This window comes from Suncus etruscus, chromosome 1 (assembly GCF_024139225.1).
Source record: "Suncus etruscus isolate mSunEtr1 chromosome 1, mSunEtr1.pri.cur, whole genome shotgun sequence".
NCBI classification, from domain to species: domain Eukaryota; kingdom Metazoa; phylum Chordata; class Mammalia; order Eulipotyphla; family Soricidae; genus Suncus; species Suncus etruscus.
In genome coordinates, this window is record NC_064848.1 from 184,094,124 (window position 1) to 184,122,044 (window position 27,921).

General features: G+C 48.2%; 1 protein-coding gene across 2 annotated transcripts in view; it reads right to left on the reverse strand.

Annotated features, from left to right (window-relative positions):
* Nucleotides 1–2,760: 2,760 nt before the first annotated feature.
* Nucleotides 2,761–27,921, reverse strand: part of IGF2BP1 (insulin like growth factor 2 mRNA binding protein 1) — a 44,580-nt gene continuing 19,419 nt past the window's right edge. The window contains exons 3-15 of one of the 2 annotated variants that reach the window (XM_049779632.1): nt 20,118–20,166; nt 19,522–19,573; nt 14,566–14,629; nt 12,806–13,087; nt 11,939–12,073; nt 9,878–10,000; nt 9,287–9,422; nt 8,101–8,223; nt 7,437–7,556; nt 6,694–6,768; nt 5,499–5,630; nt 5,146–5,259; nt 2,761–2,853 (exon numbers count right to left, since the gene is read on the reverse strand). In XM_049779632.1, the coding sequence (XP_049635589.1) occupies nt 2,761–2,853; nt 5,146–5,259; nt 5,499–5,630; nt 6,694–6,768; nt 7,437–7,556; nt 8,101–8,223; nt 9,287–9,422; nt 9,878–10,000; nt 11,939–12,073; nt 12,806–13,087; nt 14,566–14,629; nt 19,522–19,573; nt 20,118–20,166 (1,498 nt within the window). The remainder of the gene's footprint in view (nt 2,854–5,145; nt 5,260–5,498; nt 5,631–6,693; nt 6,769–7,436; nt 7,557–8,100; nt 8,224–9,286; nt 9,423–9,877; nt 10,001–11,938; nt 12,074–12,805; nt 13,088–14,565; nt 14,630–19,521; nt 19,574–20,117; nt 20,167–27,921) is intronic. The other variant, XM_049779642.1, reaches the window with a different exon arrangement.

Here is a 27,921-nt window from a genome sequence, read left to right on the forward strand (position 1 = left end):
CCGAAACTCACTAAACGGCCGATGTCTGAACAGTAACTGCTTTCTTGGGGGGATAAAGCATCTATAGAGCCAGAGATGGAAGTTGGGAGACCCTTTTGTGTGGTTCAGATAAGGGGGAAGGGGGAAGCTGAATTACACTGGCCTGAGACCTATATACATTCTTGCTTCCTTTTCTCTTGGGGGAAGGGGGGATGTCTAGGTAAAAAAATGATCTATGAATGGAGACAGAACCCAGTCGCCCTCCTCCAATCCCCTCTCCTTTACCACCCACTACACCCTAATTCTCTACGTTTGGGACTCTGAGAATCCATGAGACCAATCCAAAAAGGAGAGGGAGATGGAGAAGAAGCAGTGGTCTGACAACATAGATCTAGACCAAGAATATCACAATGAATCGGAAATGAAACAAAAACAATGAGAAAATGAAAAACGGTGCCATGGCACAGTCCTTTGCAGGCACAGAGGGGACTTGTCTCTCCCATGAACGGAATCTTGGTTCCCATATTTCAGACTAGAGAAATAGATTTTTATTTTTTTTTTTGTAAAAGGGGGTATTTTCCTTTTCAGTTATCTCTCTCCTTGATAAAACGGAGGCAGTATTTTAAATATCTTAACAGCACCGATGGTGGGGGAAGCTGAGTGGCACCCCTGCCCTTTTCCCAAGAAGGTAAAGGGGAACCAGGCTGGCTGGTGGAGGGAGCAGTGAGGGGGACACAGCCCTGTTTAGCAGGAAAGACCCCCGGCCCCAGGCATGGAGGCCGAGAGCCTTCCCTCGCTGCCCCTCAGCCCCCAACAGCCAGCCCAACAGCTGCCGGCCCCCCAGAGAGGATTCCCCAAAGGGTTACACTGGCTCATGTTGTAAGAAATCATGAAACATAACTTTCTCATTTTTTTCTTTTCATTAAAAAAATAAAATATTCAAGACTATCAGCTTCTCTTGCTTTTTTTCTTTTCTCTTTATATAAAATATCAGCAAGCCGCAAAAAAAAAAAAAAAGAAAAAGAAAAAGAAATTAAAAAAAAAAAGGTGAGGGAAACAAAAAGGAAAGTAATTACTGAGGTATCTTTATACCTTGAGGTAGTTTACTTGCGCAAAGCATTACCTGACTGACTCTGCCCACACTTTATGGTTGTTGCCTTGTTACCTTTGTTGCAATGTGGAAGGAAGGGGCTCCGTGCAGCTCTCCCCAAACAGAGGCCTGCCTTCCTTCCCAGCACCTTCGATAGCATTGTCCAAGGTAGCTAAAGTGCACCACCTGGCTAGTATGCATTGGCAATCAGTCTATCAGGAGGAGGGGAGGCCTAACCTCATCTAACTGATGGCTCCTGTCTTCCACGAGGGCTGAAAGTGATTGGGCCTTGGAAATTAATAAATTAAGCTTAGTTTTACCCCTTTGTGCATAACGTTGCTGGCAGTTTGAACATTTATTATTATTCATTTTATTTTTAGGCACACCTAATCATGGTGTCAGTGATTCACGGAGGCAGAAGCCATCAGTTAAATATGCCTCTGAGAGAAAACAGAAGCCAGTACTTTCCGTTGACTGAATCCTTGGAATCTACGCCAGATGATAGGCTTTAGCTTGACAGGGGAGCTCAGGGGCCACATCCCACCACCACCAAGGGAGCAGTGCCGTGGGGGGGAGGGCCCAGCCGCCCCTGCCGCTGAGAAACCAGCCCGTACAGGAGCAAGCGGGCTGGGGAGAGGGCACAGTGGCAGCCTTTGGGGCCACTCACGTCCTCCATGGAACTGAGACTTTATCAAGGGGAATTCATGTCCCCTTCCCAGTGCTCACTCATATCCAATCATTAAAATAGACTAAAAAAATATAAAATCTGCCTGAGAATGACGGGAATCAGGGACAGTACAGTGGTTGGCCCCTACCCTGATGAATATTCGGTACCACCCAGGTGCCCCAGGCCATGTGGGACCTTGGCGTTTAGAAAGGGTTGTGAGTGGGGCAGGGAATTTGGGGGGAGTAGCCCCAACAGAGTTGGAGGCCATTCCCCTTGTGCCAATTTTCAGAATAGTGACCTGGAACAGGCCCTCCACCAGGGCACTTCTTTTAAACGTGGATTACAATGAGATCGAATTATCTGTCTCCCCCCTCCCCTTTGTTATTCCTATCGGTTGGTTTGGGAGGGACTTCAAGAAGCTGGGGTGTCTTCTCCCTTTGAGACAATAATGTCATCAAAGTAAGGCTTGGTTGGGGGTTTCCACTTTTGTCTTGGTCGCAGAACGAATTCAATTATTGTTGGAACATATGAAAAGGCTATAAGGGGGCATGAGAGAAGTGGTATTTACTCAAAAAAAAAGGGGGGGGGCAGGAAGGATTTGGGGGTTAGGAGGCAAATCATCCTTTGAGGCTGATTAAAACACCCTTCTGCATGTTTTAAAAACCTGAAGGAAATTTTATTTCTCTTCCCACTGGGTCTGACCCACCCTCTCATTGGGACCTGGAGAACTTAAAAAAGAAATCCACGTTTAAAAGCACCCTGAGCTAGAATTTCCAAGGGGATGCCTTGAGGGAGAGGCGATGTTGGGCCAATTGGTTGGGTGTTTGGGGCCAAAAGATCAGGGTTCCTCACTGGAACATGTTTTTGTTTTGTTTTGATTTTTTTTTTTCAAGCAAGTGGGCAAACCTGATCTATATCCCGGCCCCAGTGTTCCTGATTCCCACTCATTCTCAGGCCTGCAGGGGAGAACACGGCCTCAATTTCAGCCCGATGTCCTTGAGTTGATAGGAGGCAGAGGAGCCCGTCACTTCCTCCGGGTCTGAGCCTGATTACTCTGTCCCTTTTGGTGCAGCTGTTTAACTTGAGCCAGGATGTCTCGGATCTTCCGCTGAGCCATCTGCACAAAGCACAGGCAAGAAAGAAGGAAAAAGTGACAAAGTCTGTCGAAGAGTCTTATCCAGGAGCGAGACCACAGAACATGAACAGCACAACAACAATACTACATGTTGTCAAAGGAGCTTAATGCAGGAGGCCTGGTCACACATCACAGCAACACCTGTGGCCAGCACTCAACGTTGTCTCCCAAAAGAATCAAGCCCTGAAGGACAGCAACCACAAAATGGAATTTACCAGAGTGTCTCCTTTTCCATCAATTGAATATTTGGTTTTTCCGGTTAGAAAACAAGCCACTCCACGTTAGGAAAGGAGATGAAACCTATGAGATGCTAATCCATCACTCTTTACAGCTGTTCATTTAATTCTCATTCGTTTTGTTTTGTTTTGTTTTTGGGTCACAACTGGCAGCTCTCAGGTTACTCCTGGCTCTACACTCAGAAATCACTCCTGGCAGGCTCGGGGAACCACATGGTATGCCGGAATTCAAACCACCGTCCTTCTGCATGCAAGGCAAACACCCTACCTCCATGCTATCTCTCTGGCCTCAACTCATAAACATTCTTTTTTTGGGGGGGGGGGGGGCCCACACCCGGTGGTGCTCAGGGGTTACTCCTGGCTGTCTGCTCAGAAATAGCTCCTGGCAGGCACAGGGGACCATATGGGACACCGGGATTCGAACCAACCACCTTTGGTCCTGGATCAGCTGCTTGCAAGGCAAACGCCGCTGTGCTATCTCTCCGGGCCCTCATAAACATTCTTATTCTTTTTTTGGGGTCATACCCAGCAGTGCTCAGGGGTTACTCCTGGCTCTACTCTCAGAAATCGCTCCTGGCAGGCTTGGGGGACCATATGGGATGCCAGGATTCAAACCACTGTCCTTCTGCATGCAAGGTAAATGCCTTACCTCCATGCTATCTCTCTGGCCCTTAATTCTCATTCTTTTTTTTTTTTTTTTTTTTTTTTTTTGGTTTTTGGGCCACACCCATTTGACGCTCAGGGGTTACTCCTGGCTATGCGCTCAGAAGTCGCTCCTGGCTTGGGGGACCATATGGGACACCGGGGGATCGAACAGCGGTCCGTCCTAGGCTAGTGCTGGCAAGGCAGACACCTTACCTTTAGCGCCACCGCCCGGCCCCTTAATTCTCATTCTAACCAACTAAAATCGCCACCACTTCAGGAATTGAATTCGTCCAGCTCTGTGCAGCCTAAGATATCTTGTTTATCCTTAGAAACTGCATCTTCCTGACTTGTTATATAAATGAGATTGTTGTGAAGATGAGATAAATTGATATGTATAAACCACAGGGAACAAGGTTTGGTTTAACAGAAACAGTCATTAATCACAGTCTGGCCCTGGTGATATGAATCCTGTCAGAAAAAGCTGCTTCTCCGAGGCCACAAACACAAGGCAAGCAGAGCCGACTACATCAACCTGTCTTTCAAACCCACACTCCTGACCCTATGACTGTAGGACTCAAAAGGCCCCACTTCCTTCGGTCCCCCTCATGTTTAGAACAGCCTAAGGTAGGACACAGGCTGGTGTGATATGCTGAGTTGCTAAAATAGAAAAGGGTCTGTATGTCAGGAAGTCTGTAGACCTTGGAGGGATGTAAAGGGAAAGGGAAAAAGGAGGAAAGTGCTACACTTGATCTCACTCCTCCTTCCTTCTTCATAGGGTTCAGGAGATCTGAATCCCCCTTAGCAGGCTCTGGAGTCAGCCCCAAAGCTGGTTAGTACTGGTTGGCTGGCTGAAAGCAAAGCAAGGGTAGGTATGGGAGCAGGAGGATGGAAGGACAACTAGCAAGTTGGAGAATCATTCGGGGGAAAATTCAAGATAAGAACTGGAAGGAGGCTTTTCGAGGTGGGTTAACTGTTACTTTGGGTCCATGAACAAAGAGTGTTATTATGTTCATGAACATAGGTTGTGGGGCTGGAGAGATAGCATGAAGGTAAGGCATTTGCCTTACATGCAGAAAGTTGGTGGTTCCAATCCTGGCATCCCACATGGTCCCCTGAGCCTGCCAGGAGCAATTTCTGAGCATAGAGCCAGGAATAACCCCTGAGCACTGCGGGGTGTGACCCCAAAACAAAACAAAAACAAAAAATAACTGTAGGGTGTTTAGGACCAATTTCCTTTCTTATCCAGTGCCCTTAGTAGAAGGGTGGATCAATGTGTAACCTAACAATACACAGTAATATAATGGTACATTTCTTCTCCCCTGTTCTGGTCAACTTCTTGCAACTCTGCCCTCTGGGTTCTCTGTGCTTCCCCCAAGACACAAGTCACACAAACCTGGCTGGCATAGAAATGCCCGATGATCTTGACGATGACCTGGTCATTCTCGTCTGGGGTCTGGTCTCTAGGCACCACGACCTCAGCTGCAGTTAAGTTTTGCAGCTCGTTCACCTGGGGGTGGGCGGGGAGCAAAGGAAGTTGAGTGCAAAGTAGAGACAGATGGGGGACTAGAAAGCAACAGATAGGCAGAAAGAAAACAAAGCCAGGAGCTGAGGTTGGGGGAAACCAAAGCAAAGAAACAGACGCATGAGGAGTTTGTAGCATAAGCAGGGTAGGGATGCTACAGATGGGCAGAGAGGCCCTGGGGACTGAGGTCCAGAGCTTCCAACCTGGTCCTTTTCAGGTCTCACCGTTTTGCCGCCCTTGCCAATGACCCGACCAGCTGCTGACGCTGGCACCCGGATATGGGTCTCCAGTTTTACTTCCTCCTTAGGACCAAAAAAGTTCTCCTCCTTGAGCTTTCCATAAATTCTTCCTTGTGCCTGAGAAGAAGTTTTTGTTAATCGACGGGCCACAAATACAACTAAAAGGAAATGCAATAAAAGCCAAGTGCAGGGGCCAGTGAGGTGGCGCTAGAGGTAAGGTGTCTGCCTTGCAAGCACTAGCCAAGGAAGGACCGAGGTTCAATCCTCCGGCGTCCCATATGTCCCCCCAAGCCAGGGGCAATTTCTGAGCGCTTAGCCAGGAGTAACCCCTGAACATCAAACAGGTGTGGCCGAAAGAAAAAAAAAAGAAAGAAAGAAAAAAGCCAAGTGCAGCCCCCTAAGCTCCAGCCCTCAGGACAAAAGGACCTCACCACCCGGGGGGTGGGTGGGTGGGGGGGAAGGACTATCCAGGTGATACACCAAATTTCTTAGGGCCGGCTATCAATGTTCTTCCTTTTTAAAATAATGAAGAACCAGGTCATATGGTCACCTAAGTACCTCCAGGAGTTATTCAAGAGTGGCAGAGCTGGGATTAAGACCTTAATCCCTGGTTCGAAAGTCACCAGGTTAAAAAAAATAAAAATAAAAAAAAATAAAAAGTCACCAGGTATGACCCCAAAACCAAACTGCATAAATGAATAAATGGGAAACCAGGTAGAACAAGGGAAGACATTCTTCTTATAGACTTTCATACAACCCATAAGTCCTGAGCAAGACTCCAGATCCTGGAAGCAATTACATTAATTTGGATGTGGCAATGACCTGAAACTCAAGGTGCCAAATGGCACCTGAGAAAGACACATCAGAAGGGCAGGAGCTGGCAGCCCGCTCTACATCCTCACATGGTCACGGTCATCGCCGTGCAGGCGCTGGAGGACACAGGCCACTTCCTTCCTCACTCAGTGACTGAGTTAGGAGTCCTCAAGGCCTCCTCCTTTCCCGCCAGCTTTCAGGAAATAAAGAGGAAGAGGAAGTGAACAAAACGAACTTTGATGCTGGCTGCAAAACAGTCACGGGGCTCTCTGTAGGCCGCAGGACGTGGACACATGTGGGTGTGGGTGTGTGGGTGGGAGGGTGATGGCTCCAGTGGCTGGCTAGAAATCAAAATCCAGATCAAAACCTTGAACTGTGCCTCTGGGGGTCCAGTGATGATGACCATGCGAACTTTCGAGTCAGGAGTCTCCGGAGGAGCAATCTACAAAGCAAGCAGACAGTGGTTCAGAAAGGAGGTTCTCTCCCCCACACCCTCAAGGTCCCCAGCACCACCTTCACCTCCACACAAGCAACTGAGCAGTCAGCAAAGGAAACTAGTGCCCCTCACCCAACTTAGAGTTATGGCTGCATTTGGTTGAGAAAGAGTCAGCTGAGTCTCCCTGTTCTACTCCCTCCCACCTACCCCCAACTCTGAGGAAGGGGGGGGGGGGGCGCGCGGGGCAGGGGTTGGGGGGACCCAAAGAGGAGATGGGGGCTAAAGGCAAGGCTTATCAGAAAGCCACCACAGGGCCCCAACTTCAACAGGCAGTTGTGGACATCCAATTCACAGCACCCTTGTTTCACAGTGGCCCTTTTCTCCCTAGAGAGCGTGGCGAAGGGAGGGGAGGCTACATTGCTTCTCTGCCAACTCCATGCTCCTCACAGAGCCAAGAGCTCACTGCAGGGTTAGCAGATCTGCACTTAACGAGGAGACTAAGATACTCCAGAGGCTGAAAGAGGAATCAAATCACTCTGGACAGAACTGCAGCCCTCTTGGTAAGGCTCCAGTACCTAATCCCTACAGACCTTCCTGGGGTGCCAAGGTCAAAGGCAAAGGGGCCTGCCTGTGACCCTCTGGGGGACATTGGGAAGTGGAGAGAAGCAGGTCACCTTGATGGAGGCACTGGCGAAGCGCGAGAGCTGCTTGATGTGCTGTCCCTTCTTGCCGATGATGGCGCCCACCGCCTGCGCGGGGATGAACACCTGCACCATTTCCTGCTCCGGCGCCTGCTGCCAAGACAGGGAATGTCACCGTCATGGGCTCAGGGCACTGAGGAAGGTGCCCACTGTCCCGCTTAGCAGCCTTGAGGAAGATGGGGAGGTGCGAGGAACTGAGGCTCGGCCCACACACACTCTGCCCAGCAGGGACAGAGGAAGAGGCGAGAGACACTAGATGGAAGCCACCTGCCTCTGGACTGCAAGCTAGAAAGCGGGTTCCTCCATGGGGCAGGGCTCCCCAAAGTGAGAGTTACAGTGCCTGGCGGCACACATAGAGGATGAAGCTCCCCAGGTCTCTCTCTCTCTCTCTCTCTCTCTCTCTCTCTTTTTTTTTGTGGTTTTCGGGTCACACCCGGCAGTGCTCAGGGGTTTCCTGGTTTCCTGGCAGGCACGGGGGACCATATGGGACGCCAGGATTCGAACCAATGACCTTCTGCATGAAAGGTAAACGCCTTACCTCCATGCTATCTCTCCGGCCCCTCCCCAGGTCTTTTTTCTCTCTACAGCATCTGCTTCCCGGTTCCTGCAGACAAGCTTTGCACCCACTGGTACCTACCATGAAGGAGCTGTAGGGAGCAGCTCCGGTGACACTGCTGGGAGGCGGAGGAACAGCGCTGGATGAGGCTGGGAAAAGGCCAACAGCGGCCAGGTTGAGGCCTGGGATGAGATGGGATTGCAACTGGCGGGGGAAGAGGAGAAGAAAGAATGTCAGCTATTTAGATGGGGTCCACAGGTCTCATGGGTGGCTCTGGCTGAACCAGGAGGGCAAGGACCCCGAAGACAATGAGTCTCGAGTAGGAAAATAAGATGCTTCTCTCAAGAATCTGCCTGGGCCTCAATTTTTCAGAGACAAATGTAGCTGCCCCTAACCCTGCTCTGGAACGAGTAGCAAGAACAAAGACCCACTGACTTCAAGGACTTCCCTCTTTTTTTTTTTTTTTTGGTTTTTGGGCCACACCCGGCGGTGCTCAGGGGTTCCTCCTGGCTGTCTGCTCAGAAATAGCTCCTGGCAGGCACGGGGGACCACATGGGACACCGGGATTCGAACCAACCACCTTTGGTCCTGGATCGGCTGCTTGTAAGGCAAACGCCGCTATGCTATCTCTCCGGGCCCAAAGACTCCCCTCTTGAATCCTGTACCCATCACTTCCCTTCCCTGAAAAGACATCAGAGCATCACAGATCTTTTTGTTTTGTTTTGTTGTTTGTTTGTTTTTGGGCCACACCCGGCAGCACTCAGGGATTCCTCCTGGCTCTACATTCAGGAATCACTCCTGGCAGGCTCAGGGGACCATATGGGATGCCAGGATTCAAACCACTATCCTTCTGCATGCAAGGCAAACACCCTACCTCCAAGCTATCTCTCTGGCCCCGAGATTATAACAGATCTTAAAGCCTACAATAGACCATTTCCCCAAACCCTAAGAATCAACAGAACCACCTCTGTAACAAGGTAACACAGCAAGGAAGGTGCTTGATTTGCACAAAGCCAGCCTGACAGAGTTCAATCCTTGACACCCGTATAGTCCCAATCCCCGCCAGGAGTAATTCCTGAGTGCAGAGCCAGGATTAAGTCCTGAGCACTGCCAGGTGTGACTCCCAAACAAAATAAGAAGCTCTGGAATTTAAAGCCTTTTTCTCAACAAGCCAAGCAAGCAAAGCAAGGCCACAAAGCATCTGACAAGTCACTCTGCACCCCCAAATCAGGAGGGGAAATGAAGGACTGAGGTGTTGGGCACTCACGCTCATGGCAGCCACGTCGTTCTCATAAGCTTCACGAACTTTCTTCATGATTTCCTGCTCCGCTCTGCAGCAGTTCTCAATGGCGCCTTTCACAGTGATGGTCCTCTCAGGGTTATAGAGGGTGAGGTCTTGTAGCCTGGGAGGAAAGAGGACACACACCTCAGCCCTGCCCAGGACTGCAGTTGGACTCACTTTCAGACAATAGCTGCCTCTCCTGGCCTTTGGTTTATCATCAGGTGGGGAGTGAGATGTGGGGACAAACAAGGTGGCCCCAACAAAAACCCCTCTACTTGAGAGGAATTCAGATGCAGAGGAATTCTCTCAGGCAAGCAAGCAAGATGCCTGTGAGCAATTATTCCCTGGTTATCTGGGTCTAACATGCCAAAAGAGAACCCGGATGTAGGACTTAATGAGAAAAAGCCTTTGTCCACACACAGGGGAGAGGTGGAGCCTGGTCAGTCTTCACCAATGTCTTTATCTGCTAGGCAGAGACAGTTCCCAGCTTAAGGGGCAGGAATTAAAGGTTCACAATTCAAGGGCTGCCCACAATGCCCTGGCCCCCTATTAACAGGGGAAAGGGGCGCATCTTACGAGGAAATGGTGATTTTCGTCTCTGTATCCTGCTCCACTTTCTTCAGGTTGCGCCCTTCCTTGCCAATGAGACGCCCCACAAAGTTGTTATGGGCCAGGATCTTCAAAGGGACCTCGTCAGCCCTTGGGGAAACAAGAATAGAGAACAAGGGTTCTGAGATTCAGCCAGACATTAAGCTTCCAGGATGGAATGAATATGTTTTGGAAGATCATGAAGGTGAGGGGCTGGGAGATAGTACAATGGTTAGAGGACATGCCTAGCACAGGCCTGGAACCAGATCTCATCTGTGGTACCACACCGGCTGCTAGTGCCTAGACGGACCTGGTAATTCCAGGCCCTTGCACTGAATCACAAGTTTGGCTCCCCTGAGGACTACTAGGAAACGGCCCCTCTCCCCTCAAAAGACAAACAAACAAACTGGTAGGTCAATAGATGTTTGGAACTATATAGACACTGAAAATACAGCTGTGTGCATACGTGTCACTGTGGGAAAGAGGCTTTTTTAATGGGCATAGAAAATAGATCACAAAAAGAAGAAAAAAAAATGGGCCCGGAGATAGCACAGCGGCGTTTGCCTTGCCAGCAGCCGATCCAGGACCAAAGGTGGTTGGTTCGAATCCCGGTGCCCCATATGGTCCCCTGTGCCTGCCAGGAGCTATTTCTGAGCAGACAGCCAGAAGTAACCCCTGAGCACTATCGGGTGTGACCCAAAAACCAAAAACCAAAAACCAAAAAAAAAAAAAAACCCGAAAAAAAGAAAGAAAGAAAAAAAAATAAAATAGATCACGGGCCGGGAAGGTGGCGCTAGAGGTAAGGTGTCTGCCTTGCAAGCGCTAGCGTAGGACGGACCTCGGTTCGATCTCCCGGCGTCCCATATGGTCCCCCCAAGCCAGGGGCGATTTCTGAGCGCATAGCCAGGAGTAACCCCTGAGCGTCAAACGGGTGTGGCCCAAAAACAAAAAAACAAAAAAAAAGAAAGAAAGAAAATAAGATCACACCCACCACATGAGTGACATCACAAAAACAAGGCATGGTCATTATAATCCTGCTTAGGCTAAACACACATATGTCCATGCACGCTCGCACACAAGCATGCACATAACCCTATGCGCGCGCACACGCACGCACGCACGCACTACTTAAAAGTGTATGCAGTTCTTTGTTTTACTTTGTTTTTGGGTGACACCCGGAGCAGCTCTGGGGTTACTCCTGGTAGGCACGGGTGACCATATAGAATGCCAGGATTCAAATCACAGTCTGTCCTGGATCGGCTGCGTGCAAGGCAAATGCCCCACCACTGTGCTATCTCTCCAGGCCCTGTCTGCAGTTTTGTTTGTTTGTTTTTGGGCCACACCCGGCGTTGCTCAGGGGTTCCTCCTGGCTGTCTGCTCAGAAATAGCTCCTGGCAGGCACGGGGGACCATATGGGACACCGGGATTTGAACCAACCACCTTTGGTCCTGGATCAGCTGCTTGCAAGGCAAACACCGCTGTGCTATCTCTCCGGGGCCGCCTGTATGCAGTTTTTTTTTGTTTTGTTTTTTGGTGGTTTTTGGGTCACACCTGGCAGTGCTCAGGGGTTATTCCTGGCTCCATGCTCAGAAATTGCTCCTGGCAGGCACGGGGGACCATATGGGACGCCGGGATTCAAACCGATGACCTTCTGCATGAAAGGCAAACGCCTTACCTCCATGCTATCTCTCCGGCCCCCTGTATGCAGTTTTAAGGCAAGCAAACTAGCCCAATTTCTTGTGGGGCAGATTCTGTTTCTGTGCTTGTGAAAGTGAAGCTTGTACAAATTGCCTGTATTTCTGTTCATGCTATTACAGTGTGAATTGCAGGACAAGAGCTAGTACAGCAAAGAGGCCTCTTGCCTTGTTTGTGGTCTAACTCTGATCTGATCCCTGGCACCTCAAGTTATTCCTCCCACTAACCCTGCCAGGAGTAATCCCTGAGCACAGAGACATTAGTTACCACTGCTCAGGTGTGACCCAGAAACCAAGTGTGTGCTGCAGTGAGGCAGGCGGCAGTTCCCAGATGCCTGGGCTGTCAGTGCCTTACGTTTTGGTGTCCTTGGCCTCCTTGTGCATAATCTCCAAGATCATCTTGCAGGCGGAGGAGCAGCCCTCTGGAGTGGAGTGGACACTGATGGCCTTCTCCGCAGCACCTGCATTCTCCTTCCTGTGCACGTCAATCCTGAGGAGCACAAGGACAAGGATGGGGACAGTCCCTGGCCAATCATACCAAGTCTTCTCTGGTTTCCCCTGTATTCAACTAGGGCAGAGCCTGCTCTTGAGCTCGCCTAAGATGGCAAAGGGCAGCTTTGCTTTAACCAGGAGATGGATGACCAAGAATGCCTCTTCTAGAAATGCAGGTGGATGCCTCCTCCAGAAATGCAGCATTTGAGAAATCCACGGTCCTAAAGCTGCACCACCAATCCCTAAAATCCTTCATCTCTTTTCTAGAAGCAGCTTTATAGAAGTGAAAGCACAAAGTGACTGTTCTTATCATACAGGTCATAAACATTAGAAGGGGGCTGTAGCCCAATGAACGGGGAAAGCCCATAAATGTGATCAAACCACCCCAAGTCTCAGCCAGTCAGTTTTATTGCCATGGAAGTAGAACTGAAATTACAGAGCACCAAGGATGGAGGACCCCCAAGACTAGAGCTACTTGACGAAAAGTCTCAGGGACACAAGGCAGATCTCATCTTACTAATGACCAGGCCCAGACACTTCCACCCACCCAATGGCACTCACTGCCCAGATCCATCCCACTTCGAAACAGTGAGTCTTGAATGGGACAGAACACAGTACAGGCAACATTTCCAAGAGTCAAGTGTCAGCAGCTCTCAGAACACCCTGAGGGGCACCCATCTTCCTGACATCACTCTCTGTCTCCTACCCTGCCTCCACTCCCCGCACTCACTTGGACTGGGTCTGCTTCGTGATGTTGCGGATGGTGGCGCCCTCCTTGCCAATGATGGCACCCACATACTGGGTTGGCACCAGGAGCCGCAGGGGGATGTCCACTTGCTGCTGTTTGGCTGGGGCCCCTGCTGCCACGGGGGAGCCCTGGCGGGGCTGACCCCGGGAGCCGAAACCCCCTCGGCGCCCATTCTCGGGGCCCTGCGCTATCTGCTCATCTGGAATGTAGGAGACCTTCAAGGCGTGATTCTCCAGCTGGTGACCGTTCAGCTTCATGATGGCTCTGGGAATGGAAGACTTGTCATCCTGATGACCCCAAACACATCCCCGCCCCCCCCAATCCCTACCCGGTTAAAGCACTCAATGTACCAGTGATAGAGACAGGGGGATCTCTGAGTCCTCCATGCCGGCCCAATGCTTTCAAGCACGAAGTAGCCTAAGATTCCAACCAAGATAGAAACTAGCTATTTCCATCCATAATACTGGGGCCAGCTTATCGTTCCTGTTAGCCAAAGTGCCCATTTGACAGGGCCTGAGGGACAACCCAGTGTACAAGTAGAGGATGGAAGGATTTGCTGGGTTTATGCCTGTTAGTACCTTCTGTCCTTAAGGGAACTACACTGAAGAAAAGCCAAAGTGCTAGAGTAAGGAATAGTCTGCTTAGTCCTGGAGGTAGGGGCTGCTGTGTTACTACCTTCGCTCTCTGTAAAGCAAGAGGGTACACGAAGATAGACAGAGGGAGAGGGGGCCAGCACCAGCTATATCCTGGTCTGAAAAGTGAACAAGTGGCAGCAAGTGGTGAGGACAAACAAGTGAGCAGGTTGAAGGGGACTACCAAGAGGCATTCAGAAACTCCAGAAGACCCTGAGCTTCTAAAAGAAAGGGTTGGAGGCCAGAGAGGTAAACATGGAGGTATAGCATTTGCCTTGCATGCAGAAGGTTCGTGGTTCAAATCCTGGCATCCTGAGCCTGCCAGGAGCGATTTCTGAGTGTAGAGCCAGGAGTAACCATTGAGCTTGCCAGGTATGACCCGAACAAAACCAAAAAATAAAAGAGGTGGAGCATGTCTGATTGCTGGCTCAGCATGCGCTTCACACACAGGCAAGCTAGAAGCCTGGTTCCTCCTTAGTACTTGGCAGTTTCCTGAGTACTACCAGGAGTGACTCTCATACACTGAACCAGTGCCCTGAGAACTGCTTGATATGATACCTTATTCCCCCCACCCATGTTAAAGGGAGAAAAAGGAATTTGTGGAAATGATGGGATTTTACAGTTTATCACCAGCTTGGAAAAAAAATGGGAGAGCAACAGAATGTTGAAGTAGGAAGGCCACCAGAAACAAAACAATGGGGCTAAAAAAGAGTAAAGCCAGCTCTGCTGGGCTCTAGGCATTCCAACATTAAATGCCTGCCCCACCCTAGCAATGTCTTATACAGACTGCAGTTCCTCCTCACTATCACTAGATGGCAGCATTCACACAGCAAAGGGGTTCTCGGAGCAACTAGAATCTCTGGTGGTTTCCGTGTCCCACCCCCCACTGGGCAGAGATGGGTAGAGGCTTTCCTTCTTTTGCACTTATTATCAATTAATTCCGAAGGTCTCTGAATCTTGGAGATCTCTGAACTCAAAGGAAAGAGTCAGGGTTGGCCATGCAATGAGAACCCAGAGGTCATCTTTCTGTAGGTTTGGACCACCCAGGTCCACACAGCTCCCCACCCCACAGACACACAACTTCTTCCTGCCAACTGCTCTTCCACTCACTGCCTGGTTTGTTCCCGGTTGGAATAGGTCACATTCACCACCGCGGTCTCACTTTCAGTGTTCACTAGGGGAGAAAACAGAGACCAGGGTTAGAACAAAGGTACAAAGATAGTACAGTGGGCAAGGCGCTTGCCTTGTATGCAGCCGACCTGGGTTTGATCCCTGCCTTCCCGAGTACTGTTAGGAGTGATTCTTGAGTGCAGAGCCAAATATAGCCCCTAAGTGCCACCAGGTGTGGGGCATACACACCATTAATGGGAAATACTTGAATCAATAATTATGATGAAATACTTGAATGACAAGACAAAACATTTCTCTATAGGCCAGTTTCCGCAGATTCCTAGAAGATTCTAATTAACTTTGTATTTTTCTCTCATTGGTCTCTTCCTTGGATTTCCTTATTCAGCCCCCAAGAGAGTTCGGTATACAAAGGGCATAATCAATACATCATCATTTATGCAGCAGGTGCCCATGAACGCAACAAGTATACAATAAATGTACTCAAAAACAAACCCGCTAAGTCAAACAAGTTAAACAATCAACAAGGGGCTTTGTATTTATCACGAGTTAGCACAGTAGGGTAGGGCGTTTGCCTTGCACACAGCCAACCCAGGTCCAATCCCATATGGTCCCCTGATCCTGCCAGGAGTGATTTCTGAACACGGAGCCAGAAATAATTCCTGAGCACTGGCAGGTGTGGCCCAAATACCCCCTCCCCCCAAAAAAGAAGACTATAGCTAAGGGCCAGACAGACAGTACACAGGAAGCAGTGCCTGCCTTCCACAGTCATCGTCAGCTCAATCCATGATACCATGTGGTCCATAAAGTACTTTTTGGTGTGGTGCACTCCTCTCCCTGAAAATATATACATATGACTCAAGATCTGTCTATTTGAGACTCCCAAGGAGACACTAATCAAACTTTATGAACTTGCAAAAAGGAGTGGACACAGGGATCTGAGAGAGAAGTCTTGCATGTAGCCAACCAGGGTTTGATCTCCAGCATCCCATTTGGTGGCACAAGTCCCGCCAGGAGTGATCGATCCCTGAGCACAGAACTGGGTATATGACCCAACACCTCCACACACAAATACACAGACGAGCAGGAATGATTCCTATGGAGGGCTGGGGAGGGATAATGCTGGCATCTTATGAAGGGAAAGTCTGCCTGAAATACAAACATCTAGTGGAAGGATTGGGAGATGGCTCAGAGGTAGAGCCATTTTTCTTGCATGTGTGAAAGCCTGGGTTTGATCCCTACCACTGCAAAGAAGGAAAAAACTCTAGCGGAAAATGCTCATATTCAGGTCATCTAAGCGTCTGGCTAAGTGATCTGGCTTTATTCATGAGGAATTCCTTGGATTTTATTTCACTACCACATTTTTTCATTTTTCAGTAAGGAGAGAGAAATTTGGGATGCCTAGTGAGGCAGATACATCCATGGGGGGTAGGGGGGACTACACCCTGTGACACTCAGGGGTTACTCCTGGCTATGCACTCAGAAATTACTCCTGGCTTAGGGGACCATATGGGACGCCGGGGGATCCGTCCTAGGTTAGCCACATGCAAAGCAAAAGCCCTACTGCTTTTGCATCCATTTTTAAATTGAGTTTTTTAACAGAAGGGAGAGGATCTATAATAATAATACAGTGAGCCAGATGTGACCCCCAAATAAAAAAAATTAGGGGGAGTTTGGGCCACACCCAGTGACGCTCAGGGGTTACTCCTAGCTATGTGCTTAGAAATCGCTCCTGGCTTGGGGGACGATATGGGATGCTGGAGATCGAATCGAGGTCCATCTTGGATCAGCCATGTGCAAGGCAAAACACCCTACCACTGTGCTATCTCTCCGGCCCCCAAATTAAAACATTTTAACAAATTAAACTTCTATCTTTTGCAGTTTCTCCTGGCTCTGTTCTGTCCAGGCTATAAATAAGCCAGGGCTCCCACATGTTGAGGTCTTATACATTTGTCTACAAAACCTCAATATTCATCACTCACTGCCACCCTTCCTGCCTTCATTGGTGGTGGTCTCCACACCTCAGCGGTGAGGGAAAATTTTGGAAAAATAACCTTCCAATTAAATGTGAATTCAGAAATGCACAGACGCAATTAAAACCTAGATGGAACTTACATTCAAGCGAGGCTCGTGGCATAAACACAAACACAAAAGCACACAAGCAAGGAAAATTCTGCAGGCTATTAGAAGGGATTTCAATTCGACTGAAACAGACTCAAAGATGTCACTGCCAAACAGCCCATCTAAACTCTCCAAGTAGTTCAGGTGGGGTGTCTTGACTCATGGTGGGGCCCCAGGGAAGCTCAGCAGGCACTCCCAAGAAAGCTGTTGGCTCTTGTCCAGGAGCCTGAGGCATTTGTGCTAGCTGTGGCCTGCACCCTGCTATGGTTCAGGTATAGGATGCCTGGAATCGAACCCGGGTTCATTTTGGGTCTGACACATGCAAGGCAAACGCCCTACTGCTGTGCTATCTATCACTCTGGCCCCATGTCCTGGCATTTATGGCAAGTATGAGCATTAAAGAGGAGTAGCTGGGCCCAGAGAGATATCACAGTGGTGTTTGCCTTGCAAGCAGCCCATCCAGGACCTAAGGTGGTTGGTTTGAATCCCGATGTCCCATATGGTCCCCTGTGCCTGCCAGGAGCTATTTCTGAGCAGACAGCCAGGAGTAACCCCTGAGCATCACCGGGTGTGGCCCAAAAACAAACAAACAAACAAATAAATAAAATAAAGAGGAGTAGCTTGTGGTCTGGAGAAATAGTACAGCAGGGCAGGGTGTTTGCCGTGTATGTGGCCAATCTAGGTCAGATCCACGGCATCCCTATATGGTCCCATGAGCCCCGCCAGGAGTGATTCCTGGATGCAGAATCAGGAGTAATCCCAGAGCATTGCTGAGTCAAGTCCCAAAAGGAAAAATAAGTAGGTTGATTGATTGAGAAGTTTCCCTTCGGGCAGTTAAGTTTTTAATCCTGCATCTTATATTTACAGCTCACGTTTTCCACAAGACTTGAGTATGAACACGTCATCTTGACTAAGTGATTATCTAGGTTTCCTGAAGGTCTACAAACGTTTCTATTTGAGGATCAACTCTACCTGTGCCAAACTGAATTTAATTTCCTTCACCCCGCTGAAAAATGAAATTTACTATTACGCAATGAAGACTCATACAAGACTGGATATTGCTCAGTGGTATTATTCAAATCAAGTGTGCTGGGGCCGGGCGGTGGCGCAAGAGGTAAGGTGCCTGCCTTGCCTGCGCTAGCCTTGGACAGACCGAGGTTCGATCCCCCGGTGTCCCATATGGTCCCCCAAGCCAGGAGCGACTTCTCATAGCCAGGAGTAACCCCTGAGCGTTTACTGGGTGTGGCCCAAAAATAAAAAAAATAAATAAATAAAATAAAATAAAATCAAGTGTGCTAAAGACATACCTGGGTATGAGCCCTAGCATGTGCACAAGAGCACACAAAAACAAATATATATGTATATGTATAAAAACAAACATATATGTATATGTGGATGTATATATATGTATGTATGTATACATAGGTACATATATACATACACACAAAACCAAACCAAAGAGATAGCTCAAGGGCTACAATATGTCTAACATAGAGAAACCTGGTTTCAATCACCAGCACTGCAAGGTCCCACAAACATACCAAAAGCAATCCCTTAGCACTTAGTAGCCTACAACTAGGTGTGGTTCTCAAAATACAAAAACATACATGAACTTGCTGTGTTTTAAGACTTCTTTTTCTAGTCACCTTTTTGTCCTTTTATGGGCTCACTATAGCTCACTATAAGATTTTCCCCTGGGGGCAGGGCCATAATACTAAGTTTAAAGAGACTTTTGTTTTGGGGCCACACCTTGGTTGTGCTCAGGATCACTCTTCATGATGCTTGGGGGAGACCATATGGAATGCCAGGGATAGAATCCAGGTCAGCAAAAAGCAAAAGAAGTGCTTTTCTCCACTAGCTATCCATCTGGCCCAAGACACTGTTTTTCAGACTCTGGTTCAATCCATGGTGTCATGATGTGGTCCCATCCTGTCCCCCAAGCACCATGGGGAGAACTGAGGGGTGGTGTCAATCCTTTTCACAGAAGTAGGGGTGAATCTGCCATGTGGCTCCAACCCCACCCCAAAAGATTTTTGTCTTCCCAATCTGGAGAAACCACCACTTGTTTGAAAAATTTCAATGAACAAAGACATGTAGCTTGCTCCAAGTTTAAAGTCATCAATTATTCCAAACCTAAAGAATTAAGCCTTTTTATTAAAGGACTTCCTTAAAGTAAATGCAGAGTAGTTACCATTCTAAACAATTTCTTTTTTTTTTTTTTTTTGGTTTTTGGGCCACACCCTGTGACGCTCAGGGGTTACTCCTGGCTATGCGCTCAGAAGTTGCTCCTGGCTTCTTGGGGGACCATATGGGACGCCGGGGGATCGAACCGCGGTCCGTCCTAGGCTAGCGCAGGCAAGGCAGGCACCTTACCTCCAGCGCCACCGCCCGGCCCCTAAACAATTTCTTAATCCTGAAATCTTCTACTGTGACTGATCGATTCCTAGGGGGCCCAGACACTCAGCACAAGCAAAGAGAGACTAAAGCAGCACTGGTTCCTGGAACCATCAATAATGGGTCACATCTTAGGTTCTCAGTCTGGGGTAATTGTCCCTCTGCATAACTTTGTGTCTCCTTTTGGTAAGCCAGCACATGCGTAGTTGAAAATCAAACAGCAGGACCGAAGAGATGGCACAGCAGAAAGGCGTTTGCCTTGCACGCGGCCAACACAAGATGGACCACAAATCCCGGCATCCCATATGGTCCCCGAGCCTGCCAGGAGTGACTCAAAAACCCACCCCACCCCCTCAAATCAAACAGCAGATTCTCAGAGTCTTCATGCCCATCCCTCCCCTGACACCCCTGCCCCATTCTTACCTTGCTCGCAGTTCTCCACAGTACCATACTGAGCCAATAAACTGTCCAGCACCTGGAGGAGCAACAGAGGGGCAAGGGTGGACTCTCAGCATCCCAGGAAGCATCACTAGACCACTCTGTGGCCTTGGACCACAAGCACCCGGCACAGGCGGAGTCAAGTGAGCAAATTTGCTCTTTCTGGGGCACTAATTCTAGTAGTGGCCTCTGAAGCAGTAAAGGATTTCAGCTCTGCATTTAAGAGCCTTTTCTGAAACCAATCAGACCACCCAGATCCATATATCAACTTCTGCCTGCAGGATTTGAGACTCAGAACACAGGTAAGTCCCATGTCCCTAATCCACCCCAGGAGAAGTGTGGCCTGAGAAGTCTAACCCTGTTTAAGTCAAATTAAGAACCAAGAGACCCTTTATAAAAATAAATAAAAAATAAAAATTTAAAAATATTTAAATTTAAATTCTAATAAATTTAATAATAATAATAATAATAATAATAATAATAATAATAAAAAAAAAATAAAAGACCAGTTGATGGTCAGCTCAACCCACCCAGACTTCCTGGTCTCCACCATCCCACACCACCTACCCCCACTCACTTACTTCCCATCGAAGCTGGGGTGGAATATTGCGGATTTGGATTTTCCGACTCCTAGAATTAAGAATAGGGTTAGTGGTGTCTTTATACAGTTTAGTGTGGCCTGTGACTTACAGTTTCTAACCTGTGTTTTCCAGAGTCCTCTATCTGCTGCTCAACAGTTTTCAGAATCCATGAATGAGAATCCTTGGGAATGGTTTGGTGTAGGAGTGCCTCTCTTTAGAGAGCAAAAAATTACCGTTGGTGCTTGCAGATAGAACCAGATACCCTAAGCATAGAGCAATTCAACTTATGTAGAGCACATTACCAGGGGCATTGAATATTTTAAGCCACATTCAAATATTATTCACCGGTGTTTTGTTAAGAGACACAGTATAGGAGGCTAAGGTACTTGTCTAGCACATGGCTGATCCCGGCTGAATCCCTGGTACTACATACGGCCCCCTGAGCACCCAAGCATAGAGTCAAGCCCCAAACCATTCCTTCCCCCCAAAAAATCTCATGTAACTTACTTCTTTGAAACTCAGTTTCCTCTTACCTAACAGGAAGAATGCCTATTCACAGAGTGGAAGAAGGTGGTGGGAGGGAATGCTAAATTGGAGGTTATTAACGTGTAGAACCCAGAATTATGATATCACCTTCCTTGCCTCCTTCCCAGCACCTACCACTCTCTCCCTCCTCATCTTTCAAATGCCTCTTCAGGGTAAAGAGAGAGTACAGCAGGTCAGATGCTTGCCTAAAACTCACACACAGATCCCAACACCCACGTACGGTCCCCCAACCACTGCCTGGAGTGATGATCTTTAAGTGCCATTAAATAACAAAAAAAAAAAAAAAAAAAGCTAAATGCCTCTAAAATTTCATCTTCCACAGGGAACACTTCAATTGCAAAGCTGACAAACTCACTTACCTTGTCAAGGAACCTAATCCCCAGGATTAAACATTTTGATTTGACTCACCTGTGTTGATAAATTTTCAAACTTAGTTTAGGGAGGACATGGCCCAACAGATTTCTAGTGGCATAAAGGAAGACTGGACTGGGAAGCAAGAAAACCCATCATAAGCCCTCAAAACTGAGTTTTTGGGTAACAAGCAGGAAACACTTTGAGGCTTCGGTACTGCTAAGCAACGAGAGTCCAAGTGAACTCTTATCAGGCTCTTTAAGTATAAGGTTCCAAAACGTATTTCTCGTGCATGCACACAGTATCTGCCATTTTGAAGGTGCGCTCAATGTAAAATGTTTTCATTTTGCCTCGTTCAGTTCTCATCTCATCCCTGTAACTTCAAGCTATGAAACAGAAGAAGAGCAGAAGTCTAGTGATGAAGGAAATCCCTTTATGGGATGAAAGTCTGTTAGGGAATCTCTTCAGTTATTTAGAGGAAAGAAAGGTTAAGTGGAAACACTCCAGCTCCAGTTCTCCACTTGGGCTGCTAAGAGATCAGAAACAAGGATCAGAAACAAGTCCAGTTCCAGGTTGTCCATCACCCACCCTACCACCATATTTGGGCTCAATTCATGGCTGTGTGGGAGACCCTCAGCACCAAGGGCTTCCAAACTTCCTCACTCACTGGAGAGCAAATGGACACAAATGCAGGAGTCAAAATGTTCAGCTACTGAAGACATGAGGTCCACGGTACCATTGGATGATGAAATAAGGATGGCGCTTAACCCCAATAATATGGCTCAGTGCAAACTGGGGCTGTTTCAAACAACACATTTGAAAGGCGACAAGGTAGAAACTGCCTGTCTGGGAGTTCAAACCAGCATGGCAGAGTCTCAAGCCTCACCACTGCAGAAGGCTTGTTTGAAGAGCTTTCAGGATGGCCCCTGAGCCGGATCTTGGGTTGAAAGGTCAAATCTGTCCTCTCCTTCAAACTACTTTTAGGGGCTTTCTTTCTCAGTCAGGAAGGGTCAGGGAGGGTATGGCAGTGGTGAAATCAAATCTCTGCTTGGGATGTTAATCCATATCCTGAAAGCAATGGCAGACTGGAATGTCTGGAATGTTCCAGGAGAGGGAGGGGGAGGAAGGCAGGGGCCACCCAACCAATGAAAGAAAAGGCGTCCTGGCAGCCCTCTCCCACCCCCAACAGGCAGGGACTCACCCATCTAGGGTGAGCATAGGTTTGTTATTTTTCTTTCTTTCCCTATCTCTCTCCTCTCTCTCCCCCCACCCCTCTACCAACTCTGGGAACCCATTCTAGGTCCCTTCAGGCCTCCAAACCTTTCAACAAAACCCCCAACTCCAACAAAAATAAAACAGGCCCTCTTTTTAGCCCTTGGTCTGGTTTCTATTATGGATGGTGCTACCTAATTTCTTTCAGGCCCAAAGCACATGGAGAAATGTTGAAAACTGTGCCCAGTAAGTATGTCCCCTCCCTGGCCATCTAGGGAGCTCGTATGCCCCCACAAGTATCTATGAAAGGCCCAAAGAACCTGGGCTGGGTCAGAGTAGGGAGCTCTGGGGGTGTCCGAACTACTTCGTTGCTCTGTACTGGAGCTTCCTCTGTCATGGGAAACTAGACCGAGTGTGGCTTTCCAAGAGGTAAAGCAAGAGTTGGAGGCCTGCTGTCCCAGGCTGCAGGATCCTACAGGTGCCTTCAATAAGCCTGGGAAGTAAGGGGCATGCAAGACAGACAATGAGCTGATGCTAACAGTGACTAAAATATTCTGACTTCCACACAGCTGGGGAAGAAAGAAATCCTGGGCAGTAGAGTATCACCGTCTGAGGAGTCTTCACCCCCCACTCCAACTCCCCCAACTCTCAAGAGGCCTGATTTGCCCCATTTCCAGAAAGCACATCAATAGCATTGCCCTTCAGGGAGCAAACAAGCCCAGAGCTCCCAAATCCTGGCCCACAGTTCAGAAAGGGCAAGAGAACTCACCCACTCCCTACAGCTATTAAACCCTGAGACTGATGAAAAGAGACAGAAGGGCCCTGGAGCATCAGTGGTTTGGAGGAGCTTCACTATTCCCCTGGTTGTCAAGCTCTACCTTGATCCCCGAGGTATATACTAGATCCAGTAGGAACTAAAAGTCCTGTCTCTGGGGCCGGAGAGATAGCATGGAGGTAAGGCGTTTGCCTCTCATGCAGGAGGTCATCGGTTCGAATCCCGGCGTCCCATATATGGTCCTCCCGTGCCTGCCAGGAGCAATTTCTGAGCCTGGAGCCAGGAATAACCCCTGAGCACTGCCGGGTGTGACCCAAAAACCACAAAAAAAAAAAAAAAAAAAAAAAAAAAAGTCCTGTCTCTAAAAGTTGCAGGGAACAAGGGGCCATGAAGGCTGTAGGAAACAAGGGGTCATTCTTCCCAATCACAGGGGAGAAAGCAGAGGGAAGAAGTTTGGGAGGGAGACACGGACCCACAGGAGCTGGGTGTCGGGAAAGGACTCTTCCTGGCAAAGCAGGTCAGTTTGGAAGTAATTGAACAGGACGCAGAGCTCTGAAAAAAAGTTCAATACTCTTGGGTCTGAGGAAACACCAGGCATCTCCTGGAAGCCTCCCATTCCCCACGAGTGTTGGCATCGCTGGCTATTTTATATACCAAGGTTGGAAGTTTAAGCAGCTTCTCCAACTTACACAGGAACTAAGAGCCGGAGCCAAGATTTGAGCCCATAGAATATCTGATTACATCCAGGGCGTTTGTGTTGTCAGTGCCAGGAATAGAACACAGGGCCTCACACACAAACATAAAAGAAACAAAATAATAATCAAGGGCCAAGAAAAATGTAAACTTAATTAGTTGGCTTGTGGGTTTGTGGTTTTTTTAATGGATTTTTGAGCCACACCCAGTGGTGCTCAGGACTTATGCTGGGCTCAAAGTATAGACATCACTCCTACCAGGGAACGATTTGGGGTACAAGGCAAGCACCTTACCACTATACTATCTATCCAATTCCTTAAATTAGTAATTTGTTTGTTTGGGGGGCCATACCGACAAGTGCTCAGGGGTTCCTCGTGGTTCTGCACTCAGGAACTCGGGTGGGCTTGGGGGACCAGGAGATGCCAGGCATCAAACCCGGGTCAGCCATTAAAAAAAAAAAAAAACAGACCAGCCATGTGCAAGGCAAATAAATGCCCTACCCACTACCTGCCCCCCAAGTTGATCATTTTAAAACTAGGTGATATGTATTTAGAATCTAAATTCCCCTCTCCACTTATTTTATTCCACTATGCCCATAGTCTTTCCGTAATGAATCCAAGTTCTCTCTAAAATATAATTCTAGGAGTTAGAGATAAGACAACAGATAGGGCACTTGTCTTGCAAGTAGTTAACTTGAGTTCAATCTCCAACATCCCTTAGGGTTCCCTGAGCCCCTTTAGGTATGCTCCAAACACAAAATTAAGTAAGATAAAACAATTCTAGAAAGCAGAGAGAATAGTTAGGGGCTAAGGTACTGCCTTTCATGTGGACAAAAACACTACATTGTATCGGAGCACAGCACTCCCAGGAGGCCTAGGCAATGCCCCAGATCTCCGAGGGTGGATTAGGTGCCCAAGAAAATGGCTCCAAAAGCTGGAGCTTGGGCTTCACATGCAGGAACCCAGGTCTGATCCCCAACATATGGTCTCTGAAACAAAGAGTGGCTCCTCCCATGATATAAGAATTGAGCAAAATGAAAACTAATGCTTAGGCCACTGGCATGCAGCATTCCTTCCATGTCAGCATGCAAAGTAATTTGGGGGGGGGGTTGGGGCTACACCCAGTATTGCTCTGTCTGCTCAGAAATAATTCCTGGCAGGCACGGGGGACCCTATGGGACACCGGGATTCGAACCAACCACCTTTGGTCCTGGATCGGCTGCTTGCAAGGCAAACGCCGCTGTGCTCTCTCTCTGGGCCCCATGCAAAGTAATCTTTGTCATCCCAGGAGCCACAAACAAGCAGCAGGGTGTTGCCGGGCACCTGCACTGCAAAGTGAGACACATACCACATGCAAGTGTGTGTGGACCCCACCTACTCCAAGCAACAGGTAACACCTGCAACTATATTAAAGGGAGGGGAAAAAGAGGCCCAATTATTGGAGATGGGGAAATAAAAAATTTTAGTTCACAGATGCTTTAAGTCAAGGCCGAGTGGTGACGCATGGGGTAAGGTGTCTGTCTTGCCCACACTAGCCTAGGAAGGACCGGACCACGGTTCGATCCCCCAATGTCCCATATGGTCCCCCAAGCTAGGAGCAATTTCTGAGGGCATAGCCAGGAGTAACCTGAGCGTCACTGGGTATGGCCCAAAAACCAAAAAAAAAAAAAAAAAAAAAAAAAAAGCTTTTAAGTCATCATAGGGTGGGGATGGAATGAATGGGCTGAATGGTCCCAATCACAGGAACCCAAGCCATGATGAAGAGTCCATGGGATAGGGTGGTTGGAGTGGCACTATAATGGGGCCCTGGATACAGAATGTACCCTGGAAACAGAGGCTGGGTCTCTGAAAGAGTCTGAACTGGCCAGTGAAACCCTAGGGACTGTTCTGTTCTTGTTCTAATCCTCTGCAAACTTGCTTCCATTTCTTCCTAGCACAACCCTGAGGGAAGGATTCAAGGGAATAGATAAATGGCCTGGCCTAGTCCCAAGGAGTTTCTTCAAATCAGGGTGGGGACAACAGGTTTTGGAAATCTTGGGGCCCCAATTCCCAGAGGCCACTAGCGGGAGTCACAGTTGGACTTTCCTCTCAGTGAGACCTGGGATTAAACAGGGATGGCTCCAGACCTTACCAGGACCTCCCCCAGCTCAACTGTTCCGGAGGCCTGCAGGGGTAAGGAGGGCTTAGTGCTTTCAACCTCAATTCCTCTTATCTGGGAAAGGTGAATCAGGATTAATCCATGTTTATAGGACCTTCTGCCCCCACACAGATCAATTCTATTTACCTAAAGGGGAAAAAAAAAAGTTTTCCCCTGGAGATGAAACAAAAAGGGAGGACTGTGGGTGCCAGGAGGTCTAGTGTGTTTTACACCTCTGCATTCTGTCTGTACGAGGAGTGGGGCTTGAACCCAGGGCCACATTAGCACAGAGAAAATACCCCTTAGCCTGGGATCTAGGGTTTTTGGGTTGTTTTGTTTTTTTCAAGCTTTTTTTATTATACCACTGTGATTTTACTAAGTTGCTGATACAGTTGTTTCAAGCACTAGCTGGGTATATGGTTGGGCTGAAAATTAGTACAAATGGATAGGATGATGTTTGTTTGCTTTGCACACATTCTCCCCACCCCCACCCCCGCCCCTGTTTGATCCCTAGCATCTCAGATAGTCCCCCAAGACCACCAGGAGTGATTGATTACTTAGTGCAGAGCCAGGAGTAACCCTGGAACATCGCTGAGTGTGGCCCAAAAACAAACAAAATTTTAAATAAATAATGTGGGTATGGTTTTTTAAGGAGTAAAATGGTTTTCGGCCCCATCCCATGATCTCAGTGTTAGCTACCCACCCACCCCTCCTGGACTAGTTTCCCTGGGTCCTGGAAAGAGAGAACAGTGGGAAAAACACTTGTCCTACACACAGCCAGCCTAGGTTCAATCAATCCCAGCACCCCATTAGGTCCCCGGAGAATAGCTGAGTGTGGCCCAAAACCAAAGTCTTGGCTGCAGGCTATGCTGGAGAGAATCACTTAACAAATGATCAGCTTCAATTAGCAGAGGCAGCCCCAGAGCACAAACTAAGGAGTAGCCCTACCCTGCCTCCGAGCAAAGGATTTAGTTGCATCTAGAATGAGGGGCCCAGACTATTAGTAGAGAGTGGCAGGGCATTTGCTTGCACTCAGCCAACTCTGCCAACCTGGGTTTGGCATCTCATAGTTCCCTGAGCATAGTGCCAAGAGTAATTCCTGAGTGCAGAATAACAAGTAACCCCTGAGCATCACCATGTAGGGACCAAAGGAAGAAATAAGAAATGTGAAGAAAGGTTAAGACCACTCAGGCGTTTGCCTTGCATGTGACCGACCCAGGAGGGATCCAGTTCAATTCCTGGCATCCCATATGGTCCCCCAGCCTGCCAGGGGGTGATTACTGAAAGGAGAGCCAGAAGTAACTCCTGAGTGCCACTGTGTATGGCCCAATAATCAAAAAATAAAGTTTAAAAAAAAAAAAAACACTCAGAATGTGTTGGTCAAAAGAACACTGAAATAGAAAGGGATGGAGAGATAGTCTGGGTTCAATCTTTGGTATCCCATTATCGTCCCTGAACCCAACAGAAGTGATCCCTGAGCATAGAGTTAAGAGTAAATCCTGAGTATAGCTGAATATGACCCAAAATAAAAATCCACCGGTCAGAAAAGGGGCCAAAGAGATGGTGCAGCAGGTAGTGTACTTGCCTTGCATACAGCTAACCCTGGTTAAAACCCAGCAGTACTCTTACACAAGGAGTGATTCCTTAGTGGAAGGCACAGCCAGGAAAAAAAATCCCTAAACTGAAGATCCCCCCCCCAAAAAAAAAAAAAAACCACACACACAGATAAACAAATACTGTATACAATTTCAAAAACTTGGGAGTTAATTTAGACTGGGAATCTATCCATAAACCCAAAGTCAAAAGGCTGTCTCTCCCCTCAATTCACTTAACATATTTTAACTTCATCCCAATTTATCTTCATCCCTGCCTGCAGTGACTCTGGAAGCCATCTACTCAAAAATGTGGCGAAAATGAGCCCCAGGCAGTTAGAAAACAAGCCGACCTGGGTTTGGGCTTGAGGTTACAGCTTGGGTATTTGAGCAAAGCAGTTTCAAACCCTCAGGGCACACTTAATCTAGCAGTTGGCATCAAGTAACTTGCTTTTCAGGACTTCCAGTACCCTGTGGTGCCCAGAGCGGCAACCACACA